General features: G+C 53.2%; 2 protein-coding genes and 1 pseudogene across 4 annotated transcripts; 1 reads left to right on the forward strand and 2 right to left on the reverse strand.

Moving 5' to 3' along the window:
* Nucleotides 1-2,343: 2,343 nt before the first annotated feature.
* On the reverse strand, nucleotides 2,344-6,099 carry REM2 (RRAD and GEM like GTPase 2). Of its 2 annotated transcripts, XM_079769832.1 has the most exons (5): nucleotides 5,827-6,099; nucleotides 4,294-4,635; nucleotides 3,981-4,054; nucleotides 3,102-3,309; nucleotides 2,344-2,774 (listed from the first exon to the last, which is right to left on the reverse strand). In XM_079769832.1, exons 1-5 carry the CDS (start codon nucleotides 5,927-5,929, stop codon nucleotides 2,479-2,481), a joined length of 1,023 nt encoding a protein of 340 aa, XP_079625958.1. In that variant the 5' UTR covers nucleotides 5,930-6,099; the 3' UTR covers nucleotides 2,344-2,478. The 2 variants fall into 2 exon arrangements, with proteins under 2 accessions (XP_079625958.1, XP_079625959.1); XM_079769833.1 differs by lacking the exon at nucleotides 4,294-4,635.
* Nucleotides 6,100-10,190: 4,091 nt separating this feature from the next.
* LRP10 (LDL receptor related protein 10) lies at nucleotides 10,191-16,855 on the reverse strand. The gene is given in 8 exon segments (XM_079769076.1): nucleotides 10,191-11,352; nucleotides 11,477-11,606; nucleotides 11,947-12,964; nucleotides 13,081-13,271; nucleotides 15,193-15,328; nucleotides 15,829-15,873; nucleotides 16,260-16,371; nucleotides 16,373-16,855. Coding segments are annotated over 8 exon segments (2,274 nt in total). The 5' UTR covers nucleotides 16,409-16,855; the 3' UTR covers nucleotides 10,191-10,746.
* Nucleotides 16,856-21,360: 4,505 nt separating this feature from the next.
* Nucleotides 21,361-22,944, forward strand: LOC307098888 (protein SET-like; annotated as a pseudogene). The gene has a single exon. The product of its transcript is annotated as a protein SET-like (transcript).

A 22,944-nucleotide genomic window follows, 5' to 3' on the forward strand; every position in this document is an offset into this window, starting at 1 on the left:
AATCGACTGCATGCCCCCTACTGGGGATCGAGCCCACAATCCAGGCATGTGCCCTGACCAGGAATTCAGCTGGTGACCTCCTGGTACATGGGATGACACTCAACCAACTGGGCCATACCGGCTGGGCTAACGCCTAACTCTTAATGCCATAGCATGCTCCCACAACCTGCAACTCCTCCCTCTTTATACCCAGCTACTCAGTTGCCAAGTCCCATCTATTCTGACTCTCAAACCCATGCTGTCTCTACTTTCCCACTGCTATCTCTCTCAGGCTGGTCCTTCATTGCCCTTCAGATGTAATACTTGTGATTGGTCCCTACATTCAGGTCCTCAGGCCTTGCCTCTGCTGCTCTAATCCATATACACCTCTCCCAGCCTCCTCTTCCCAAAGACCATCCATCTTATTGCCTACAGCACCAACTCCTTTGCCAGCATTTAAATTCCTTTGTAATAGGGCTTCAAACCTTCTTTTCCATGTTCCTCTCTTACCCTCCTCTTCATGTCTCTGAAGTTTCAACTAAACTGCAGAACCATCTGGTCTCTTAATGGGCCCAGTGTGTTTTCCTGCATTTTAATATTTGAACTGTCTTTGTTCATGGTCCCCAGAGATTAGAGCTGGCTTACTCTACTACAGCCATGTAATTTCTCTGGCCCTTCCACCACAGCCAGTGCCCACGGCCCTGCTCATTGTGTTGCCTACATTTCTTCTACTGTTCCTCTTCCTCCCCCTCCCGGCCCCCCTAATCCTTAGTGGAAAGGGAACCTCAGATGCAAAGGTTGATAAAATCATTAAGTATCAAGCAGACATGAGTGGAATCCCAGGTCTGCTTCTTGACCTCTCAGACAGGTTACTTAAACTTGTTTCTTCCACAGTAAAAACAGGTAGTAACACCTTATATAGTCATTAAAGAATTAACAAATAAAGTGGATAAAGTCCTAAGGAGAGTGTCACTGTCACATTATCTCATGCTGGGCTGGTCTCACTTGGTTCCTCTGCAGCTGTAAGGACTAAGAAGACAGACATCTCATTCCTCTTTCCATCCAGTTCCGGGAACCTGAGTGGGGTGAGGTGGAGGCCTGGCCCCTGGGTGCTCAGGTGACTAGTACAGCATGTGTAAGTGTGAGGGGAGCTGCTGCCTCTGTTCCCTTTGTTCAAACTCGTGGCTCAGGCAGCAGCAGGCGTGGGCGTTAGCAGGGAAGGCACTGACAGCTTCAGTTCTCACCCGGCTTTGCAGGTGACAGCTGGGGTGGTGGATCCCTGTCAGGGGAGGTGCAGGCTGACCCCGTCATGACCCAGCGGGTGGGCCTCTCTGGTGGATGTGGGCCTCACCTTGAACCAGTCCAGGTCATAGCTGAATGTACCTCTGGGAGCTAAATGTAGCCTCTAGCCTGCTGCTCGCAGTATAAGGTAGGGTAAAGAGATGGGTACTTGGTACTACTGTGTCACTAAGTTACTAAATTACTTCTAGCTCCTCTCCAGGCCTGTTTCTTCAACAGCAAGGCAACGGCACGAGTTAGGCCCAGCTATCTCCAAGGGGCCGTGGTCACCTGTCACGGACTACATCAGGGCTAAGTCAGTTCTGAAGCCTCCCTAGAGATTTAGGGTCCTTGCTCCTTTGGGCCTGAGTTTTCGTGTCTGTAACAGACAAGAGTTTCCCACATCCATCCCTTCTGTGGGGGCGTTGAAAACAAAGTCAAAGTGAACAGGTGCAGTAGAAAAATTCTTTATTCTAAAGGGAAGGGTGGACCCTTGCTGGTACCTCCTGGGCCCTGGCCAAAGGGGAGTTACCACCCGCTCAGCTCCTCACGCTGGCATCTGAAGGCAAAAGTCTGTCCACACCTTACCTTTAAGAGCCTTAAAGGGGAAGTGCCGTGGTGTAATGATAAATCACAAAATCAATTCTCAAAAAATAGCACTACCAGGCCCTTGCCTTTAAAAACTCCTTAAAGGCAAAGTGGACAAGTGCAGCAGATAAGAGCCAGAACGTTATAGGAAAAGGCTCCAGGAAGGGTCTCTGTGTCTTTACCTTTAAGAATCTCTTAAAGGTGAGGCATATTCGTGCAGAGTACAAAGGTGGAAAACCCTGTAAAAGAGTCTACAAAGCACTTTTCCAGTTCTCGGTTTCAGGGTCTCTACCGAAGAGGTGGTAAAGCGCGAATGAACAAAATACTGTACCTTGCAGAACGACTTTCCTTCCTGCCCGTCGGCGCGCCCGCCCTCGGGTCTGAGTGCCGCCTCCGGCGCCCAGGGGCGGAGGCGGGATTTCAGGGGCCGCCCCCCTCCCCTCTAACCGTGGTCACACCGGGGCGTCCGGGGAGTTTTTGGTTTCCTAGAGTCTACACCCTCCCCCTCCAGCCTTGGCCGTCTCCACAAAGGAAGTCGGACAGGGCGTGGCGGGGCGAGGGGGGCGAGCCGAGAGTGGTGACCATGGCGACCGTGGTGACCATGGCGACCGCGGTGACCATGGCGACCGCGGCTCAGAGCACGGAGAGGTCGTGACACGACCTAGAGCGCTGCTTGAAGAACTTGGCGTTGCGGGGCACCAGGTTGGCCAGGAAGCGCTTGGCCTTCTTGGTGAGGCTCTCGCGACGCGCGGGTGGCGCGGGGCCCTCGGGGCTGCCCCGCTCTGGCCGCGGGCCCCCCGCGTGGCCCCGGCCCCGCCTCAGCCGGATCTGGCGGACGGCGCCCTCGAAGAGCTCCCGGGTGTTGTGGTGCAGCGCGGCCGACGTCTCGATGTGCTTGCAGCTCAGTGTTCCTGCCAGGTGGCGGCCCTCTGCGGGGAGGGACGGGGTCAGGCGCCTGTGGGGCTGCACCGGGCCTGGGCAGGGCCCCTGTGCAGTGAAAAGGGTTTGGGGCAAAGAGGGCAAAGTAGGGGTCGTGGGGAGGGAGAAGGGGGGCAGCTGGAGAAGATGCGAGGGGGAGTGAGGAGAAGGGCTCCTCAGGGCCCTAGGCACGGGCATTGAGGGGCTGTGCTTAGCCTGGGGCTAAAGGTGGTTAAGTTTGTGCACCTGACAGTAGAAAAGCCTTACGGAAAAGAGGTGACTCGGAAGGGAGAAGAGACCTTAGGATGGCAAGTATGGATGAGGTTCAGGACACCCACCCTCCAATGAGACCTCCCGGGAGCGGGCCAGGTCGCTCTTGTTTCCAACGAGGATGACGGGCAGGTCGTGGTGGGGCCTTCCAGCACGGAGTCGAAGTAGAGTCTCTGGAACTTTGGAGAAGCTTCGTCGGTCAGTGACTGAGAAGACGATGAGAAAGGCATCCCCGGTCTGAAGGCAGTGGTCCTGCAGCCACCCCGCACCATCCCCCTGCAGATGGGCAGAAAGTCATAGAATGTCAGGGCTGGGGAGCATGGGAAAATCTGTCCAGCACCTACAATCGCAAGGACGAGGAATCAAACCACCTGTTTAGAACAGCAGAGCTAGTTAATGGCAGAATCTCCATATCCAGGGTGTGTTTGTGGGGGAGGTACAAGTTAGTAATGTGAGCCCCTCACTGGAGAATTGGAGACATAGGATCCTAGGCTAGGGTAACCCGTCCTATTTTCTGATACATAAGCTCAAGAAAGTTTAAGAAATGACTGCTCTTCAAGTGTTATGTAATCTGGTCTCTTGTTTCTATATAGTAACCATTTATATTCCAATGTTCACAAGTCCTCACTTTTCCTTTTCCTTTCCCTGACATTGCAGAGCCCTGAGCTCCTGCCGGGTCAGACTCTTCCAGGCTGATAAAAGCACGGATAGGGTCAGTTTCAGAATGTGTAGCCTGGCTTGCAGCTGCAGGGTTTGCCAAATTCAAATCCTAACTTTCCTCTGGATCAGAAGACCCTGGAAAGAAGTGGATCTTGTTGCCATGATGTGCACACGATTGTGGGCCTTTGCTCTCTAAGATGATAGTATACCAGCCTTCACCCAGGCTTTGCCCTTCCCCAGTTCTCCCAGGGTTCATCACCTGCTTGCAGCCACGTGTTAGTTCTCACCTGTTCCCAGATGTCATAAACCACTAAAGTTACTTCCTCCTTATCCACCATGATGCGTCTCTCATAGGTGTCCTCTGTTGGGAAATAAGCAGGGAATAGTGCCCATTAGGAAGCTCTCAACACTTGTGAACCTGGTAACCAGGGATGCCTCAGATCCCAGACCCAGGGAGCGTCCTCCAGGGAGGATGCCACAAAAAGCATTGGAGAAGCTTCTCTTAGGTTCTGGCTCCCAGGAGCTGCTCAAGCCTTGAGCTCTTCCACCCCTGACTAGCTCTGGAGGCACCCTCAACCCTTGCAGGGCTCCCCCAAATACCTGGGTTCTCTGGCTCATGAGCGCTGTCTCCCTGGAGACCGCCAAAAGTGCCTGCTAAGGAGCTCTTGCCCACGCCACTCTCCCCGACAAGCATGACCTTGAAGATGCCATCCTTTTGGGTGGTGGCTGCCTCCCCTGAGCCCAAGGAGTCAGACGAGCCAGAGGATGAGGCTTGAGGTGGCCAGTCAAGTTCATCTACAGCCTGGGCCCGCCGCAGCTGGTGCTTGTAGGGGACAGGCATACTGCCTCTTCGTCTGGGGACTCCTGGGGCAGAGGGTAGCCCGCTCCGGTCCAACCCTGCCAACAGTTTCTCTGACTTCTTCAGCAGTGTGGCATTTGCTTCTGGGGGGCAAAGAGAAAGAAGCAATGAGCAGGGTATGCCTAGCCATCTGCAGAGGGCTCAATCCTGGTTGTTCCAGCTTAAGAGGCCCAGTTGATGACCATGACCCAGAAGGAGCTGAGAATCCTTGGCCTGACCCCTTACACTGAAACTCCCCCAGAAGCCCGAACTGGTGGGGCACCAAGGAGCTGACCTGACGGCTTGTTCAAAGTGGCTCCAGCCATAACCTATTCAAAACTGCCCCTGTAAGGGAGGCACCTGTGTGCAGCCTTGCACACCCACTCACACTTCACACTGACACGTAGGCACACCCTCTGGCCCGGGAGCTGCTCTTCCTTCGGCCAAGAGGCCCTGCCCCTGCTGCTTCCTGCACGGCAACCCCCTGGCTTGCTGGCTCGGGGAGGAGAAACTGGAGCTGCTGCCCATGTTCTGTGGGGGTGGGCAGTGGTAGTCAAAAACTTTGCGGGGAGCCTGATCCCAGGGAAGGTCCTTTGCTCTTTGAGATGTGTGCTTTGTGTCTCTGTGGGTGTGTGCACGAGAGGGCTGCCTCTCCCTGCGGCCCTGTAGGTGAGTATCCCCCAGTGCACGGCCGGTGTGTGAGAATCCCGCACCCCTGGCTGTTTCAGTGAGTTGGAGAAAATATTGTGTTCATGGTGAGGAAGAGGAAGGGTGGGAGAGGGAGAGAGGGAGAGAGCACAGGAGCATAAGAGAGTGACAATGCATGGGTCAGGGTAACAGGAGGAAGATGGACAGACACAACAAAGGGGGATGGAGAGAGGCTGGAAATAGCCCAGGATCAATACTTGGCTAGCATCCAGGGCCTCCAGGAGCTGGAAGAAACCCTTACAACAGGTCCCCAGGGCAGCCCCTTGCCCGTGATTCCCCAGGCTTGGCCCCCCCCCCCTTCCCTTTCCCCGTTCCTTTCCTCCAGCCTCTAGGGAATGAGTCGGACCTAGGGGGCCGAGTACACATTTCCCCAGCGTAGCCCTGAGAGTGAGGGGGAGGGGGCGTTTAAGCAGCTCTTTCCCCCACCCCCCAGTCCAACCCCATTCCTAGTGTGAGTGGGAGGCTTCTCCCCTTTCCAACTTGCTCTTCGGGTTCAAGCTCCTTTAACCCCTAGATCTGACCTCCCCACCAAAGCTTCGGCTCCCACCCCCCTGGTTCCAGCCCAAATCTGCCCCGCTCTGCCTCACCTGGAGTGGGCGTCCCTGGGGAGGAATTCTGGTGGCTGCCGGAGGGGCAGAGTGCTGTGGTTTCTGTGTCCGTGTCCATGTCGGCGTCCAGGTCCGAAAGCATCGGTGTGCGTGTGTTGTGCAGCCCGGCGACCAGCAGTACCGCTATCTCATTCAGCAGCACTGTCAGCTTTTCCCTTTAAATACCACCTCCCCCCACGGGTCCTCCCCCCTAGACACCTGGGGAAGTTGTCCCGCCCCTGATGAGGTCACACATGCTAATGAGCAGTGATGTCAGCGGGATTCCCTCCTTTCCGCCCTCCCCGCTTTGTGTCGCTTCCCTCCGGGAGCACACACACTGCAGAATCCGGGTAAGACAGAACAGAACAAAGTCAGAGAGCAGAAGAGACAGGGTCTCAGAGAAGTGGGGCGGGGGTTTGGTGGGTAAGGGAGCTGAGGAAGGCAGGAGGCAGGGACACAAGGACCGAGAGGTCTTTCTCCAGGAGCCAGGGTTGTGCATCAGTTATCTCTGTGTTCCCAGCCCCCGCGCCCAATAGCTAGCCCCGAGTAGGTGCTCCGTGGCTAAATGGAGGTCCAGAGGCAGAAACCAAAAGACATGCAGAGACAGGAGGCTCCCACCTTGCCACCACGCTTCCCTGCCATCCTCTCCTTCCCCACACCACCCCTTCTGGGCGAAGGCCCAGAAAAGTACCCATTTCCCAGCCTGGCCCCTAGGTAGATGGGGGCTTTGAGGAAGGAGAGATGGTTGCTTTGTTTGGGCTGCTTCCTTAAGTCACCAGGTTCAGGTGCTGCAAACCATTGCGGGGGTTTCCTCTGTTCCTCCCTCCGATAGGCCCACCAGCCTAGTGTAATCAGACAGGAAAAAGGGGAGAGACTAACCCTCTGGAGGTTCCCAACTCCAAGGTGGGGTATAGAATACTAGCCCCTCCCCTTGACTCCCTCTCTGGGTCAGCCACCAGGGCTTCTGGGCTACACAAGGCAATGTCTACCTCCTTTTGTAAAACCAGGATGGGTGTCTCATTTACTGTTCGTTTCCTGCCCAATTACTCTTGCTCTTCCTTCCTGACACCTGCAAGCACCCAAACATTCTGATTTCCTGGCCCCTGCTGACCCCATTTTTGTCAGGTCTTCCCACAGTACCCTTCATCCTCACGGCTGTAAGGCTCAGAGTGGTAGGCGGGTGGCCGGTCTCCACATCAATCATGCAGCTGGAAAAAAAGTAGGGACACCAGGACTCCCACCTACATCTTTCCAATGCCAAAGATTGTTCTTCATCTCTGCCCTGTGCTGCCTTCCTTGTCTTAAATATTCCAACTGTCTCCTATTATTGGGAACAATCCATATTGCAGTTTTTGGTGAACTTTTCCAATTGAAAAGGCAAATGGTAATCGGACTAACATGCATTTATCTGGAGACCAACTACAGGGCAACATTGTGGGGTCTAGTGGGAGCAGAAAGGACTCCTGAACAGGTACAATACTCATGCACTTTACTCATAGGATAGACTCCCCAGTCTTCAAACATGGACTATTTATCTGTTATTCACAGTATTCGTGTGTCCGTGTGTGTCCATGTGCACACAGATCAGAAGCTCATTTAGAGCAGCAAGTGACCCCTGACAGCCTGGTAGTGAGGGAAGCAACACCACAAAGACCTTTTAAAGCAGTCATTGCATTTAAGAAGTGCTCTAATGTCATTTGGCATAAAGGCAAACAGCCCCCTGATGCTGTTATCACTTCTGAAAACATAGCTTAAGAGGAGCCATTGGTTTCTATGCGTGATCCTCAGCATCCCAGAAAAATTTATGTTAGGTTCTGGCTCCCATCCCTAACTTCCATCGCTGAGCACTGTCTGGAGAACACCGATGAGCTAAATATGAATGTAATGTTTTAGAATGATTTCCTTCCAAAATGAGTTCTTAGAAAAGTTTTAAATTATAAAGGTGTGAGCTTGATGTAGCTGGAAAACTCAATGAGGTGGCTGGATTCATTTTTCTGATATCAGAAGAGTGAGTCAGGGGCTGCTGAACCCAGCAAGGATTCTTGACTGACTTCGGCCTGCCCTCAAACCAGCTTTAGGCTACAGGAACAGGTTGGGTTTCACCTAAACCACCATCTCTTTTTCTTACGGGTAAGGGGCTGTATACTTGCTCATCCATCTCCAAGCTCCCGCAGGAATGTGAGATCCTATGAAATAGTGGGAAAGGGTGAGATTTGGAAGCGAACCAACCCAGGTTTAAATCTGCCTCTCCGTAGAGACTAGACTGGTCTCCTAATTCCTTGGATGCTGCTTCTGAACCCGTGAACTGGCTTGTGTGGTTATGATGCCTATGGCATAGCCTTGTCATGAAAGTTGGCCACAAAGGATAATGGATCTGACACTTAGCAGAGTGCCCAATTATTGGTGCTCCCACTGCCTCTTCTGTGTGGCTGGGGGACCCCCTTCCTTCCCAGTAGGGACTGGAACTTGGTCCAGCCCCAGATTCTGCTCCTTAAGGACTGAATTCTATTGTTCTCACATTTCCAGTCAATCCCCCTCTTAAGCTGAGAACACCACCCTCCTCCTCTTTCAGCCCTGATATTGGGCACCATAGATAGCGGTGTCTATCCTGCTAGTATCTGAAGTTGCCTCCTCTTTTTCCTTGGGCCATGGTTAAAACAAACTTGGGTGAATGTTCCCCAATGTCCCACCCTCTCCTGGGTAGGACCCTCTGTTTTACTAGATTTCTCTTACTGCCTGTACAAGGCCAATTCCTTCTCCCCACCAACCTGGAGCTTCACTGGCTGATTAAGTGTTACTGCTTGCATCTCCCACCCAGCACCCAGAGAAGCTTCTTTTAGGCTTGTGAATCTATACACACAGGCCTTCCTAGTGAACTCTACCTTCAAGTCCTCCCTCCAGCATTCTGAGGAGTTCCATAATGGGGAGTGTTTTATGTTTGTTTGTTTTTACCTTGAATCTGTCTACTTTCATTACAAAAAAAGGTCTGGAGTAGGACAAGGGATGAAGATACCAGGTTGAAGGTTTTGAGATGGCTGTAGGGAAGACAGGAGGAGCAGGAAGAAGGTAGAGACCAGGTGATGGAGGAATGGGAGGGGAAATCAATATTGTTTCACTGGGTCTGACACTGGTGGGACCCAGGGATTGTTGCACTGGGGAAGGAAGGCCCAAAGGAAGAACAGTAAGCAAGAATGGAGATCTCTGGAGCCCCTTCTCCGATCCCTGGAGAGGATCTGCAGTGAAAGGAACTTGGGTCTTTCCTGAGCCAAGATGCCAGGGTCCCAGGACTACACCATATACCCTTTTGCCATTCCTTAGGCTCTTGCTCACTGGGAAGGAGGAAACATTATGCAATTAGCACTGCATGTAAGGATGTTGACAGGATATAATCAATAGGGCCCTCCTCTACCAGAGGGGTGGGGATAGGCCAGGCCAGGCAGGAAGAGCAAGGAGATTGGGGGTTCCCCTGGGGAGGGCCTTCTGTCAGGGATGCCTCAGCTCTGCTCCTGGGGCATAATACTCACCCCCATAGTTTCTTCTATATCCTTTGTCCCGATTTTCATACCAACTCTGGGACAGCTCTATACCTTGCTTACCAGAGGCTGGGTTCCAACATTTCCACAGATCATTCCCTCCTCGATCACCCTCTCCAGCTCTTTGGCTCTGGCTACTGCTTGCGTTCCTGCACCTTTTGAGGTTCGGAGTCCAGCTTATAGCCTTCACTCTCAAGTCTGCTTAGTTTGCTTATCCTGTGGACACTCACCATGCCTGGAATTCACAACTCTATTCCAACTACTGACAGTGTTCTAGTCTAGTTTGGGCCTTCTTCCAGGAAGACCTCTTAGATTTGGCCAAGTAGATGCCAGCATCTTCACGCTCAGAATGTTTCTGATTTTTCTCTCAATTCACCTTTGCCTGCTTTGAGGCAGCCTGCTAAAAGTTCATGTCTTGCCTAGGACAGACTGTAATTGTCTGGTGGGGGTAGAGGGTGGAGGGCAGGAGTCACAGCTCCCATATTCCACCAGGGACCATCTGCTCCTGTGACCTGTGCTCTGGGAGTACTCCACAAATGGAAACCTTTCCAGCTACAGGGCCCAGCAGGCTCCCCAGACTTCCAGCCTGGCAGTGAATAAAGAGGCTTGGTGCTCACCCTGGTGTCAATCACTGTAGAGCTGGGCCCCAGGTGGTGAGTGGAGGTGGAAAGGGTTGGTTCTTAGGATCCCTAGAATTTTCTCACCCACTGAGTGGTAAAAAAAAATCAAGAGTGTGTGTGATTAGATCAATAGGAAGAGGGCAGAGCAAAGGCCTACACAGGAAGGAGCATAAGCTGAGACGGGTAGAGAGGCAGGGCTCAGGCTCACAGCTCATGTACAAAAATCTTAAATTTCTGATTCCTTTATTTTCAACCTTCACTTCTGGGCAATGACATATCAGACAAAAGCTTTTGTTGTGCTTTTTTTTTTTTTTTTTTTTTTTGAGCCAGACCCTATAGGAAGGATCACAGTTGGCAAAACCACAGGCCCTGCCTAAATCCTTCCCTTGGGGGCTAGAGGTCTCCAGCCAATTGGCATGCTGGTGTTTAAGGCCACTTTTGGTGGGGGATTGGTAAGGATGGAGTGTTCAGGCCTATGACCTCTTAGAACCTTACTTTTTAAAAAGAGCCACCCAAATGGTGGTGGTGTGAGGAGAGGGTGGTGGTGGAGAGACTGTGATCTCTGGCCAGGTGCAGAGGGAGCTCTGTATGAGCCCTCTCTCTGCCTGAGGAACACCTAACTTGACAGCAGCTACACAGGCCCAAAGGGAGGCTCACCAAGTCCCCTCAGACCTAGGGTGGGAGGGAAGCAGTGGGAGTGAAGCTGAGCTGTTTTCTAAACGGTTGTTATCACTGTGACTAGAGCCCCCAGGAGAGCCCAGGTCACCTCAGGCAAGCAGTGGCTCGTCCTCTGCTTCAACTACCCAGACTCCCGGCTCAGCCAGAGGCACCAGCAATACGTCGTCTTCATCCTCTGGGGACAGGACTATTGTGTGGGGTTCAGGTGGGGTTTGGGTTGGTCCTGGGGGCCGGGCTGGTCCTGGCGGCCGAAGGCTGGGCAGGAGGCGGCCTCGCAGGGCCTGCACCACTCCGGACAGCAGTGATGGCTCTAGGGGCACTGAAGGCAGTGGCCCTGGGGCCTCCGGGACAGGAGGGAGGGCGGGAGATATGCTGGCGGACGGGAGGGGAGCCTTGACAGGCAGTGGGGGTGCCTGTTCCCCATCCTGCCCACCTACTGCCCCAACCTCACGGGCTGGACCTGTGCCGCCGTCTACGGCTTCAAGGGGCGCGTCGGGAGGTGTGACTTGGGGTCTGGTCTCCGGGGTTCGGGCTGGGGGGTTGGTTCGAGGAAGCAGGCCCCAGCGGCGGAGACGGCGCACCAGGCGGCGGACGGTACGGCCCCGCGGGCGGCGGCGGGCGCCTGAGGCACCCCCTGGAGTCATATCCTGGCGCAAGATATGTAGCAGAGAACGCAGGTTGCCCAGCACCGAGTTCTGCAAGGAGAAGAGGAGACAGCAGTCGGAGGGATGAGGGCCAGAAGCCTGAGAGGAAGGGACAGTGGCAGGGCCACCGTGGAGATGGGGGCAGGATGAGCTGGGGTTGGGGGCAGTGACTTACATCATTAGGATTCTCTGTAGGGAAGTCCTCCACAGGTGGGATGGCGCCCTGGGCAATGAGCTGCCCATAAGAGGGGGGTGCCTGCTGCTGCACAATCTCGGCCTCCATTCGGGAGAGGGGGGCAAAAATGCTGGAAGGAATGAGGGCTGCTCAGTCACAGGTGGTCCAGCTACAGTACCTGTCCCAGCCTGGACAGGCCTCTTCCCGCCACACCCAGGACAGGACAACTGAAGCTCTACCACGGTTTTCCCAAAAAGTCATCTGAGGTCCCCTCCTTCCTTGAGATGGCTTTCAGAAGATAGACCTGCTCTTTCCTCAAAGAAGAACCTCTTTCCCCAAGCTGGATAACCCCCTGAGCCAACCCATAAGCTGGTCACTGAACCTATCCCCAACATGGCACCCTCCTGGTCTCCTGTGGCAGCACGGGCCCTGCCTCACCCTCCATCCCCACTCCTCTAAAGCCAGCTGACCTGTACTCCTGGGTGCGAATGGCATAGAGCTTGCAGGTGCAGCCCAGAGCAATGACCAGCAGCAAGCCGCACACAAGGCTGCCAATGACTGCAGCTGTAATGACCTTGCGGGGCAGGGCATAGGAGCAGTCCCACTCATCACTGCCGTCAGCACAGTCTGGCTGCCCGTCGCACACCCATGTCTCATACACGCACTTCTCATCCCGACATCGGAAGTTGCCAGGCTGGCAGTGCCGGCAACGTCTCTCATCTGCTCCGTCGGCACAGAAGGTCTGGTAGTTACAGCGGTCAGCAGGCAGGTAGCAGGCTGTGGCACTAGGGGTGCCAAAAGCCCCACAGGGATAGTGTCCAGGTGGGCAGCTGGGGCAGTTCTCCTCATCTGTGCCGTCGGCACAGTCCCATGAGCCGTCACAGCGCTGGGCCTCACTGTAGCAGCGCTCACCTAGGCCCTCACTGGCCCCCAGGCCAGAGCCTAAGCCGCAAGGTTGGTCCCAAGGTAAGCAATAGCCCTGCACGTGGTAGGTTGCATTGAAGCCCCGACCACTGCTCCAAGGAACTGTGTGGTAGGCCACGATGGCCTGGCCAGACAGCGTCTCCACGGTGACAGCCTTGCCATTGTTTAAGCGGGTGAGCCTGCGCAGCCGCCGGGAGGTCTCAGGGGGCCCGGAGCCGTCATACACATGCACTGCATCTTCATAGCCCAGATCCAGGGCTGTGAAGCGCACTGCTAGGCGCCGGCCATCATGGGGGTCCAGCAGCCAGAGGCAGGACTGGGGGTGGGAGACTGACGCCAGGTGTGAGTATCCAGGGGAGGAGAAGACCCCATAGAAGTCTTCCAAGGTGTGATTGCAGGGTGGGGTGGGGTCAGAGGCAGGGATCAGGTCAGGGAAGGGATCTGAACTGCAACCTGCCTCATCCGAGCCATCTCCACAGGTATCGACCCCGTCACAGTGCTGGGCTGAGGGCACACAGCGGTGGTTCAGGCACTGGAACTCTTCCTGCAGGCATATCAGCCAATCTGCAGAGGCACCATGGAGAAGGCTATGAAACACTGGAACTGGTGGGGTCCTCCCCTCCTCCCTGGGGCTCCCACTGCCGGTGTTAACAGCCCCAGGGACACCCTGCCCAGCCTACCTTGGCTGTAGGAGAGCAGAAAGCCCTGGCCCATGGGTGCTCTGGCCCCGGCATAGCTGTAGGTGATGGTGACATTGCCCCCAGGTAGCTGCAGAGGGCTGGCAGGTGCCTCGCACAGGGAGATCTGTGGCTGGAGAGGGGAGCGCAGGATTAAGCGCTCTGAGCCACAGGCCAAGTGCAGTTTTTGGAACCTACAGGGGTGGAGAGCAGGATGTGAGATATTCTTTTTTTGTTAATCCTCACCCGAGGATACTTAATTGACTTTAGAGAGAGAGATGGAGAGAGAAAAAGACAAAAATATCAATGTGAGAGAGAAACATCAATTGCTTTGCCTCCTGTATGAGCCGTAACTGGGGATCAAACCCGAAACCTAGGTATGTGCCCTGACCTGGAACAGAACCCACAAACTTTTTGGTGTACGGGACGATGGTCCAACGAACTGAGCCACACTGTCCAGGGCTGTGAGATAGTCTTGACTACTACCGCTGGCTTCTTCCTCCCCCAGGACCTTCCTACCCCCAAAAGCATAAGCATCTACGTATCCACAACTCAAATAGCTAAGTGAAAATTCAGTCAGCTAAATTCCCTAGTAGTCAATGGCACTAGTCCTACCAGAGGCCAGTGGCACCCTGAGACTGTGTGATATATCCCAGATTCCCATGGAAAAACAGACTTACCTTCTGGGACTGCAACACGAACAGGAGTATTGCTTTCCAGCTGTTGCAGCACTGTCACTCAAGTACAGTGTCAGCAGTAACTGGCAGTTACCATACAGTTAAATTAACCAGAACTTGCCATCCCCTCCAAATGCCTGGGAGTGAGACTTGGGATCACCATGGCACTTTGATCCCTCTGCTCCAAAAGCCTCTCTATAGATTTCCCTCTCCCTTCACCTACCCCCTTCTGGGTAAATTCATGAAAAGTGAACTGTGTGAAGCAAACAGCCAGGCACTTAATTAACATGGGCCCAACCCCATGGCCCAAGGTTGGAGGAGCCTGGGAGACCTGGATTATTCAAGAGCTCTGGGGAGGCCGAGGAAGGTTCTAGCTGATAAGGGAATAGCTCTGAGTCCTAGGCAAAGATGTGCAAAGATTAAGGACTTCCTCAGAACAGCCATATAGGAACCCAAGGATGTTTCTAGAATGACTGTTGACCTTCAGAGATGACTAGGACCTAAGCTAAATGTCCATCCCCACCCAGATCCAACTCACTGTGTCTGGTTCAGAACAAGGCAGGCTTTTAGGACAGATGAGGCCAGTGGTTCCCAACATGGGGCACAATTTGATTTTTAAGGAGGGCAATTCGAGAATGAGTTACTAACTGAATTTTTTGCATTTCTTATGGTTCTAGGGGCCTCATATACAGTATATAAATATATATTGTGACATATTTATGCATTTCAATTCTCTATGATATGTTTTGAAACTTTATTTGCTATTTTTCCATATCAATTTATATTATTACTAGAGGCCCGGTGCACAGGATTTGTGCACTGGTGGGGGGTGTGGCCTGCGGGGATCGGCCTGCTGCGGGAACAGCTGCTCATCCTGGTCAGGCGAGTGGCTGTGGACCCGCCCCCTGAGCAGCTGCTCCCACTGTGGGAGCTCACTGACTACCAGGGGGCAGCTCCTGCATTGAGTGTCTGCCCTCTGGTGGTCAGTGCGCATCATAGCGACTGGTCGACCAGTTGTTCTGGTTGGTCCACGGTTCAGTTGCTGGGCTTTTATTATATAGGATTATCATTTAAACAATTTCTTACTGATTGCTTCCTTAGTACTTCAACTATCCTTTTGTTCTTTTATTTTTCTGTTTCATGGATGCCATGCTCTTTGGAAGCTTGTTAATGGCCTTTTAGGCTTCCTCCACGTGAACAGTTCACTTTTTGGGTATTAAGAATGATATGTCATGGGGGGCATCAGGATTTTAGAGATGCTTAGGTGGGGCATGGCCAAAAAAAGGTTGGGAACCACTGGATGAGGCCACATCAAATTCTACTCTTCCCCCTGTTGACAGGGATGGGAATTCCACAAAGAAGGCTTTCCCTGAAGGCTTTCCCATGATGAAGCTGGGAGGAGCCGGGGAGAGGAATAGAGTCTTGCCCTGCTGCTCACCTGACCATTACAGTCTGATCCTTGCTGCCAGGGATGAGCCAGGTGCAGTTGGCAGGGGAGCTGTGGCTGTCCCGGCTCAAAGGCCTCTGTAAGGTGCCCTGTACTTCCAAGAGCACTGCTGGAGGGTCTTCACAGGCTGGTGAGAGAGGCAGAGACACTGGCTGAGAGGCTGTTACCATCCCATCCCTCCCCAGACTTGAGGCCCCCAAGGGCCTGGGCTCTTCAAGAAGGAGCATATGAACTTCCCCTCCCACCCATACTTGATATAGTCAGAGTCTTCAGTGGGTCCCCTCCCTCCCACAAGCATCACAGCTTCACCTTAAGTATCAACAGTAAATACAATCTGAGGTCTGCTTTGTGTCAGCCCTTGGACCAGGAGGAACCGAAAATACTGTCTCTAGCCTCAGGGAGACTAGGAGATCAAGCATGGCGACTGGGGGAAAAACAAAATAGTACGTAAGTACCAGGTGAGGGTTCACACTGGGTCTCAGTTTCCCCACCGGTAAAATGAAGGGTGGATAATCTCCACCCAAAAACTATGTAGGTACCGTAAGAATTCAGGGAAGAGAGACTCCTTTTCGTGGTGCTCCCCTCCGTTTACCAAGCCCCTAGTCCCCAGAGGCATCATCTACTCACCAGGATTTGGGAAAATGATCCGGTCTGGATGGGCCAGCGCGCCTCCTAGAGGAAGAGCGAGACAGGGCAGGAGAGGGAGTCATTGGGAAGTTGGCTCCACCTGTCCAACTCCAGGAGGAAAGGCGCCATCTGGGACTTCCGGGTAGTTTATGGGAAGGGGCGCAGGAGCAGGGGGTGACTGCAGTACGCGACCTCGGGCAGCAAGGCCTGAGGGGTGGGTGCGGGGATCCGGGGGAGCCAGAGGGGGGCTGAGGGCGGCGACTGCAGGTTTCCTGGGGGCTGGGCAGGCAGCGCTGGGGGCAGCCGGAGGCGGGGGGCTCGGGCTGGCCCGGGAGGGTGAGGGGCCGCGGCGGAGGAAGGGCGCTGAGCGTCTGGGGGTGACAGCCCGGGGCGTGGGTGGGGGCGGGAGAGGAGTTTCGCTTGCTTCTCACCCAGGAGGAGGAAGAGGAGGGTGACTGGCGGCATCCTGAGCGGCCCGGTGGGGCAGAAGTTCGGCAGCTTCCGTCGTCTACCCAGTGGGGAGGAGGCGCCGCTCCGCGCGTCCCAGCCCCGCAGGGCCGCCTCCCCGAGGGGGCTCCATGGCTCGGGCCGCTCGGCCGGAGCTCGGGGTGCCAGGGCTGGGGGCGGGGCGCGGCCCGAGGGCAGGGGCGGCGCCGCTCGCCAACTTCGGACTCGTCTTCCGGGCCGCCGCTCGCTCTCGCGCTCTCGCTTCTCTCGCTCCCGCAGCCCGGCGGTCAGCTCGAGGCCCCGTCCGGGCGCACCCTCGCCGGGAGCCCGTCCGCAGGCCGCGAGCGCCGGGGCCCAGGCCCGGCCGCCACCTGCCGGAGCGGGAGGCCACTTCCTCTTCGAGCCAAACTTTGCCGCCCGCACGGCCGGCCCGGGCGGCTCTCCTTCCCCGGCGCGTCCGGTCTGCGGAGCGCGGCGGCAGAGCGGGGACGGGGACGGGGACGCGCCGCGGCCCAACTCCCGGCCCTCGCCCGGGCGGCACCCCAGCCCGCCCCCCGGTCCCCGGGGTTGGAGCAGCCGGGCGGGGGCAGGGGCGGGCCGGGCCGGGCCCCACCTCTGCCCCGGCGCGCGCCCCGCCCACCGGCGCGCCTTAACCCCTCTCGGCCCTGCCCGGGCCGGTCGGACCGGCTTCGGGACTGAGCGCTCGGCTGGGGGCTCTACCCGGCTTTGTTTTCCCCTCTCGGTGTGACACGTCTGTCACAGGACACGTCTGTCCAAAGACGACTGCTAATCCCGTAACTGCCGCGTCTTGCTTCCCTTTGGCCCCTAAGCTCCCCGGACTTTCCGGTCCGGGTGTCCGGCCCCGCGGGGGGAGTGAGCCTCTATCACAGACATTACCGCCGGCGGAGGAACTCTGTTTACTCGTCACTCCGGCCCCCGCCCGCCTCTTCGCGGGGAGCTGAGACTTCCTGTTTACCTTTGTACCCGCGGGCTTCTCCCCGCTCCCACACAGTCAGGACTCAACAAACGGCGAATAAAGGAGTAAATGTGCCTTTGACACTTGCTGGCGTCGTGATCTTGAGAAAATTACTTAACCTCTCAGTTGAAAATGGCATAATAATAGTGCATCTCCCTCGTGAGGATGTTGTCAGTCCTTTAGGGAGATAATGCAAGGTGAGCACACAGGAAGTGTGCCATACCTGGTAATAATATTATTACTGGCATTATTACAATTAGTCACAGGAGATATTTCTAATTTATGTGGGCTTGAGGTTACCGATTGTCTGTGACACTGTTGGTAGTATTAGTAAACAATACCAATAGCAAACACCTTTTGAGCTTTTTTTTTTTTCTTTTCACATTTCAGGTACAAATCTAAGCACTTTTTCAAATGTTTGCTCTTTTGTTTCTCTCAACAATCTTGTGAGATAAGATTCTATTGTTACTCCCATTTTACATATAAGGAAACTCGGGTACAGAGAGGTTAAGTATTTTGCCCAAGGTCATGGATCTAGTACATACTGAAACAAAGGTTTGAACCTAGGTCGTCTGGTTTTGGATAGAACTGTGGTCGGCAAACTGCAGCTCTTTGGCCCCTTGAGTGTGGCTCTTCCACAAAATACCACGGCCTGGGCGAGTCTATTTTGAAGAAGTGGCGTTAGAAGAAGTTTAAGTTTAAAAAATTTGGCTCTCAAAAGAAATTTTAATCGTTGTACTGTTGGTATTTGGCTCTGTTGACTAATGAGTTTGCCGACCACTGTATAGAACATACACTTGGATCCTTACTACTCTCACCCCTTTACAAATGATACAACAGTTTTATGTTGATGTGCTCAAAACTGGGACCCCAGCAAGGCCTGAAGCCGTAGAGTTGGTCGTAAAAAGGCCCTTACTTCCCCTTGGACCCGTGCCCCATCTCTCCCTGGGCTCTGCTGCAGCCCTTGGGACTAAGGAGGGGTGAGATAGAATCCTGAATGTGGGAGGAGGGTGTTGAGCAAAGGGAAGAAGGGCAAAGAGGTGGGGAAATTAAAATTATTTGAGTCCTAAAAGCGATTATGGAGCTTTTAGTAGATTGCCTGGCTGTGTTCTCTCTGCTGGATACTTGGCATACGCCTGGAACTCTTTAAGACTTCACTTTAGCTTCAAGGAACTTTCAGTCTAGTAGAAAGAGAGGTCATATACTTAAATTAAAAAGCCAGCAATAGCTCGTTTTCCTCAGTGGTTAGACTGTCGGCCCACAGACCTACAGGTCACGGGTTCTATTCCCAGGCAAGGGCACATACCTCGGTTGCAGGCCCCATCCCCGTCCGGGTCAGGGCTTGTAAAGGGAGGCAACCAATCGATGTGTCTCTCTCACATCGATCTTTGTCTCTCTTCCCCTCCTCTCTCCCTTCCATCCTACCTAATAATAGATAAATATGCAAATTGACCATACCTCTGACACACCCACAAGCCACGCCCACAAGCCACACCCATCATTCAATCAGAGCGAGCATGCAAATTAACCCAAACCAAGATGGCTACAGCCACAGAGAGCAAGGTTTCCTACTTAACAGAGGAAGCCAAGCTTTCCACCTGCCCTTGCCAGGCCTAAGCCTCCACTCAAGCTACAAAGTTTCAATTATAGAAGGTAAACAAATTCAAACAAATGGCGGCAGAATGGAGCTTGAGAGAGCAGGCCAGGGTTGCCGCCGGCAACAGGGGAAGCAAAGCTTTCCAAACACCCTGGCCGGGCCCACCCGCTTAAGGCAACAAAGTTTCAATTATAACCCCAACACAAATGGCTGCCGGCCTTAGAGGGAGCCCCAGGCTTGGCTCCGCTCCAGGCTACAAAAGTTTCAATTGTAGAAGGTAAATAAATTCCAGATACCAGGGCCTCCGCTTGGGTTGCCAGGGGGCATGGCCGGCCTGCAATCCACCACAGGCCCCTCGCTCAGGCCGCCCCACGCCCCAAGGGAACCCCCACCTGATCCGGGACACCCTTCAGGGCAAACCAGCTGGCCCCCACCCCTGTACCAGGCCTCTATCCTATCTAATAAAAGAGTAATATACAGATTGATCATCACTGCAACACACAATATAGCTGCCCCCATGTGGTCAAAGATCCTGCCCCCATGTGGACACAAGATGGCCACCACAAGATGGCCAGCAGGAGAGGGCAGTTGGGAGGCACCCGGCCTGCAAGGGAGGGCAGTTGAGAGGGACCAAGCCTGCATGGGAGGGCAGTTGGAGGTGATCAACCCTGCAGGAGAGGGCAGTTAGGGGTGACCAGGCCGGCAGAGGAGGGAAGTTGGGGGCAAACAGGCTGGCAGCAGAGTGGTTAGGGGGTGATCAGGCTGGCAGGCAGAAGCGGTTAGGGGCAATCAGGAAGGCAGGCAGGCAAGCAGTTGGGAGCCAGCAGTCCTGGATTGTGAGAGGTACTATTAGGCCGGTGGGATCGGGCCTAAATGGGCAGTCAGACATCCTTTGAGGGGTCCCATATTGGAGAGGGTACAGGCTGGGCTGAGGGACAACCCCCCTCCATGCACGAATTTCTTGCACCGGGCCTCTAGTTCTTTCTATAAATCCGTGGAAAAATACCCTGGGGTGGCCCAGCTGGTGTGGCTCAGAGGTTGAGTGTCAACCCAGGAACCAAAAGGTCGCTGGTTAGATCCCCAGTCAGGGCACATATCTGGGTTTCAGGCTGGATCCCCGGGTGGGTGGGGAGGGGGGGCATGAAGGAGGCAGCCGATCTATCGATGATGTTCCTCTCCATCAATGTTTCTATCTCTCTATCCCTCGCCCTTCCTCTCTCTAAAAACAAACAAACAAAGAAAGAAAACATATTAAAAAAATATCCTGGGGTGAGGATTAAAAAAATAAGTAAAAAACCAGAGAGCCATGGGGAGTACCCATGGGAGCCAGTATGTGGGTGGTTAAAAAATGTGGAAAGGAAGCAGGACAGATGGTGGTGAGACTGGAAGAGTTGTTGTGGGCAGGGGAAGAAGGAAGGGAGCCCATGGTCTGAGGTGCTGAATAAACAGAAATTTTCAGAAAATAAAATCAAGGTCTGTGCTGTTAGGAGCAATCATCATCATTACCACCACTATCATCATCAAGAAACGGCACCAGGGTAAAACAAACTTTCATTCTATAAATATTTACTAGACTAACTTACAAGTGCAAGACACTGTGCTAGACATTTTTAAGATGAATTTTTTAAAAATGGCGGCAGAATAGGAGGATGCTGCACGGACATGCTCCCGGGAACAAGCTGGAATTACAACTGAAATATGGAAAGGCTTCCTGAATAATCAATGGAAAACTCACAGGAGAGAACCCTGATACCCAAGGACTGAAGGTGGAGACCGCATAGAGACTGGTAGGAGGGGCGGAGGCGCGAAAGGGCTGGTCAGACACCCACAGATGGCAACTGAAGTCCCGGAGAGATATCTCAGTTGGGGGGGTGTGCCACTGAGAACTCTGGGACCTAATCCTGAAGCTGGGCTCCCCAGCAGAGAGCACATAACATCTAGCTGTGAAAAGCAGTGGGGTGCTCTCTGCCAGGAAGTGGCAGCTGAAAGTTCAGGCACCTGCTTAAAGGGCCAATGCACAAAAATTCCCTGTGGAGCCACCCACCTTGTGCTCTGGCAGAGGGAGGGTGAAGTGGACTGAAGCTGTGAGCAGAACCCAGGACTGGGGACTTGGGGGATAGAGCTCAGAAGGCAGACACCCCAAGTTTCCTGGGTTGAGTCATTCCCTCACACAGCAGAGGACATCTTTCCCACATAGACATCTGCCTTGCCCGGGGGGAAGACAGTCGACACACCCTATTGGAAAACACCTTGCCCTGAGGCCACTTAAGAAATTAAAAGTAACAATTAGTCTCTAGGCAAAATCAACTGCCCCACCCTGTTGAAAAAACTCTCTCCACACCTGCGGATGATTGCCTGGGGGCAATTCAAGTTGACATCCTATTAGTCTGTAAACAAAATCGATCTCTGGAGGCATTGAGTCTTTGCCTGATCCAATTAGAAACAGCCTTTAACACTGTCCTGCACTAGAGATTGAGAGGTGTAGAGGATCTACCTAATACATAGTCACAAACCCAAACAGACAACCAAAATGAGGAAACAAAGAAACAACTCCCAAATGAAAGAACTAGCAAATTCTCCAGAAGAAGCGATAAAGGAAGCAGAGATAAGAAATTTATCTGAAACAGAGTTCAGAGTAATGATGTTAAAAATGCTCAACAGGTGCTCAGCGCGCCTTCGAGCCCGGCCACCTCCCAGCGATCAGCTCCTCGGACCTGCCTCGCAGCATGGCCCCCAAACGCCAGTCCTCCTCCCACCGCAAATCAAGAAACTGAAAGTGGCTGCCGACCCCTCTGGACGTGCCGAAGGGAGAAAAAGAACAGCAAGAAGCGATTGAACATATTGATGAAGTACAAAATGAAACAGACAGACTTAATGAACAAGCCAGGGAGGAGATTTTGAAAGTAGAACAGAAATATAACAAACTCTGCCAAGCATTTTTTTCAGAAGAGGTCAGAATTGATCGCCAAAATCCCAGATTTTTGGGTAACAACATTTGTCAACCATCCACAGGTGTCTGCACTGCTTGGGGAAGAGGATGAAGAGGCGCTGCATTATTTGACAAGAGTTGAAGTGACAGAATTTGAAGATATTAAATCAGGTTACAGAATAGATTTTTATTTTGATGAAAATCCTTACTTTGAAAATAAAGTTCTCTCCAAAGAGTTTCATCTGAATGAGAGTGGTGATCCATCTTCAAAGTCCACTGAAATCAAATGGAAATCTGGAAAGGATTTGACAAAACATTCAAGTCAAACACAGAATAAAGCCAGCAGGAAGAGACAGCATGAGGAACCAGAGAGCTTCTTTGCCTGGTTTACTGACCATTCTGATGCAGGTGCAGATGAGTTAGGAGAAGTCATCAAAGATGACATTTGGCCAAATCCTTTACAGTACTACTTGGTTCCTGACGTGGACGATGAAGAAGGGGAAGGAGAAGAAGATGATGATGAAGAGGAAGAAGAGGAAGGGTTGGAAGATATTGATGAAGAAGGGGATGAGGATGAAGGTGAAGAGGATGAAGATGATGATGAGGGGGAAGAAGGAGAGGAAGATGAAGGAGAAGATGACTAATGAACACTGATGGATTCCAACCTTTTTAAAATTTTTCCAGTCCCTGGGAGCAAGTTGCAGTCTTTTTTCTCCTTTTTCTTTTTTTCCCCCCTCTTGTGCTCAGTCGCCCTGTTTTTGAGGTCTCTTTTTCTCCTTTACACCATGGTTCTCACCTTATTTGGGGGGGATGTACCTTGAGCAGAATACAGTGGGAAAAGAATCTTTGCCCCTTTCTGTTCCAAATTCATTTTTATCCCTTCCTGTCTCAAGAAAAACTTAATGGAATCACCACCTCCGTGCTCTGTGGGAAAAAAGAAAAACCTTCTGCCCCCTTAGCTCTGCTGGGAGCTGGAGGGTGCTAGGCCCCTGTGTGGTAGTGCATAGAATTCTAGCTTTTTTCCTCCTTTCTCTGTATATTGGGCTCAGAGATTACACTGTGTCTCTATGTGAATATGGACAGTTAGCATTTACCAACATGTATCTGTCTACTTTCTCTTGTTTAAAAAAAGAAAAAAAAAACTTAAAAAAAAGGGGGGTTATAGAA

Source organism: Cnephaeus nilssonii (genome assembly GCF_951640355.1).
Source record: "Cnephaeus nilssonii genome assembly, chromosome: 4".
NCBI lineage: Eukaryota > Metazoa > Chordata > Mammalia > Chiroptera > Vespertilionidae > Cnephaeus > Cnephaeus nilssonii.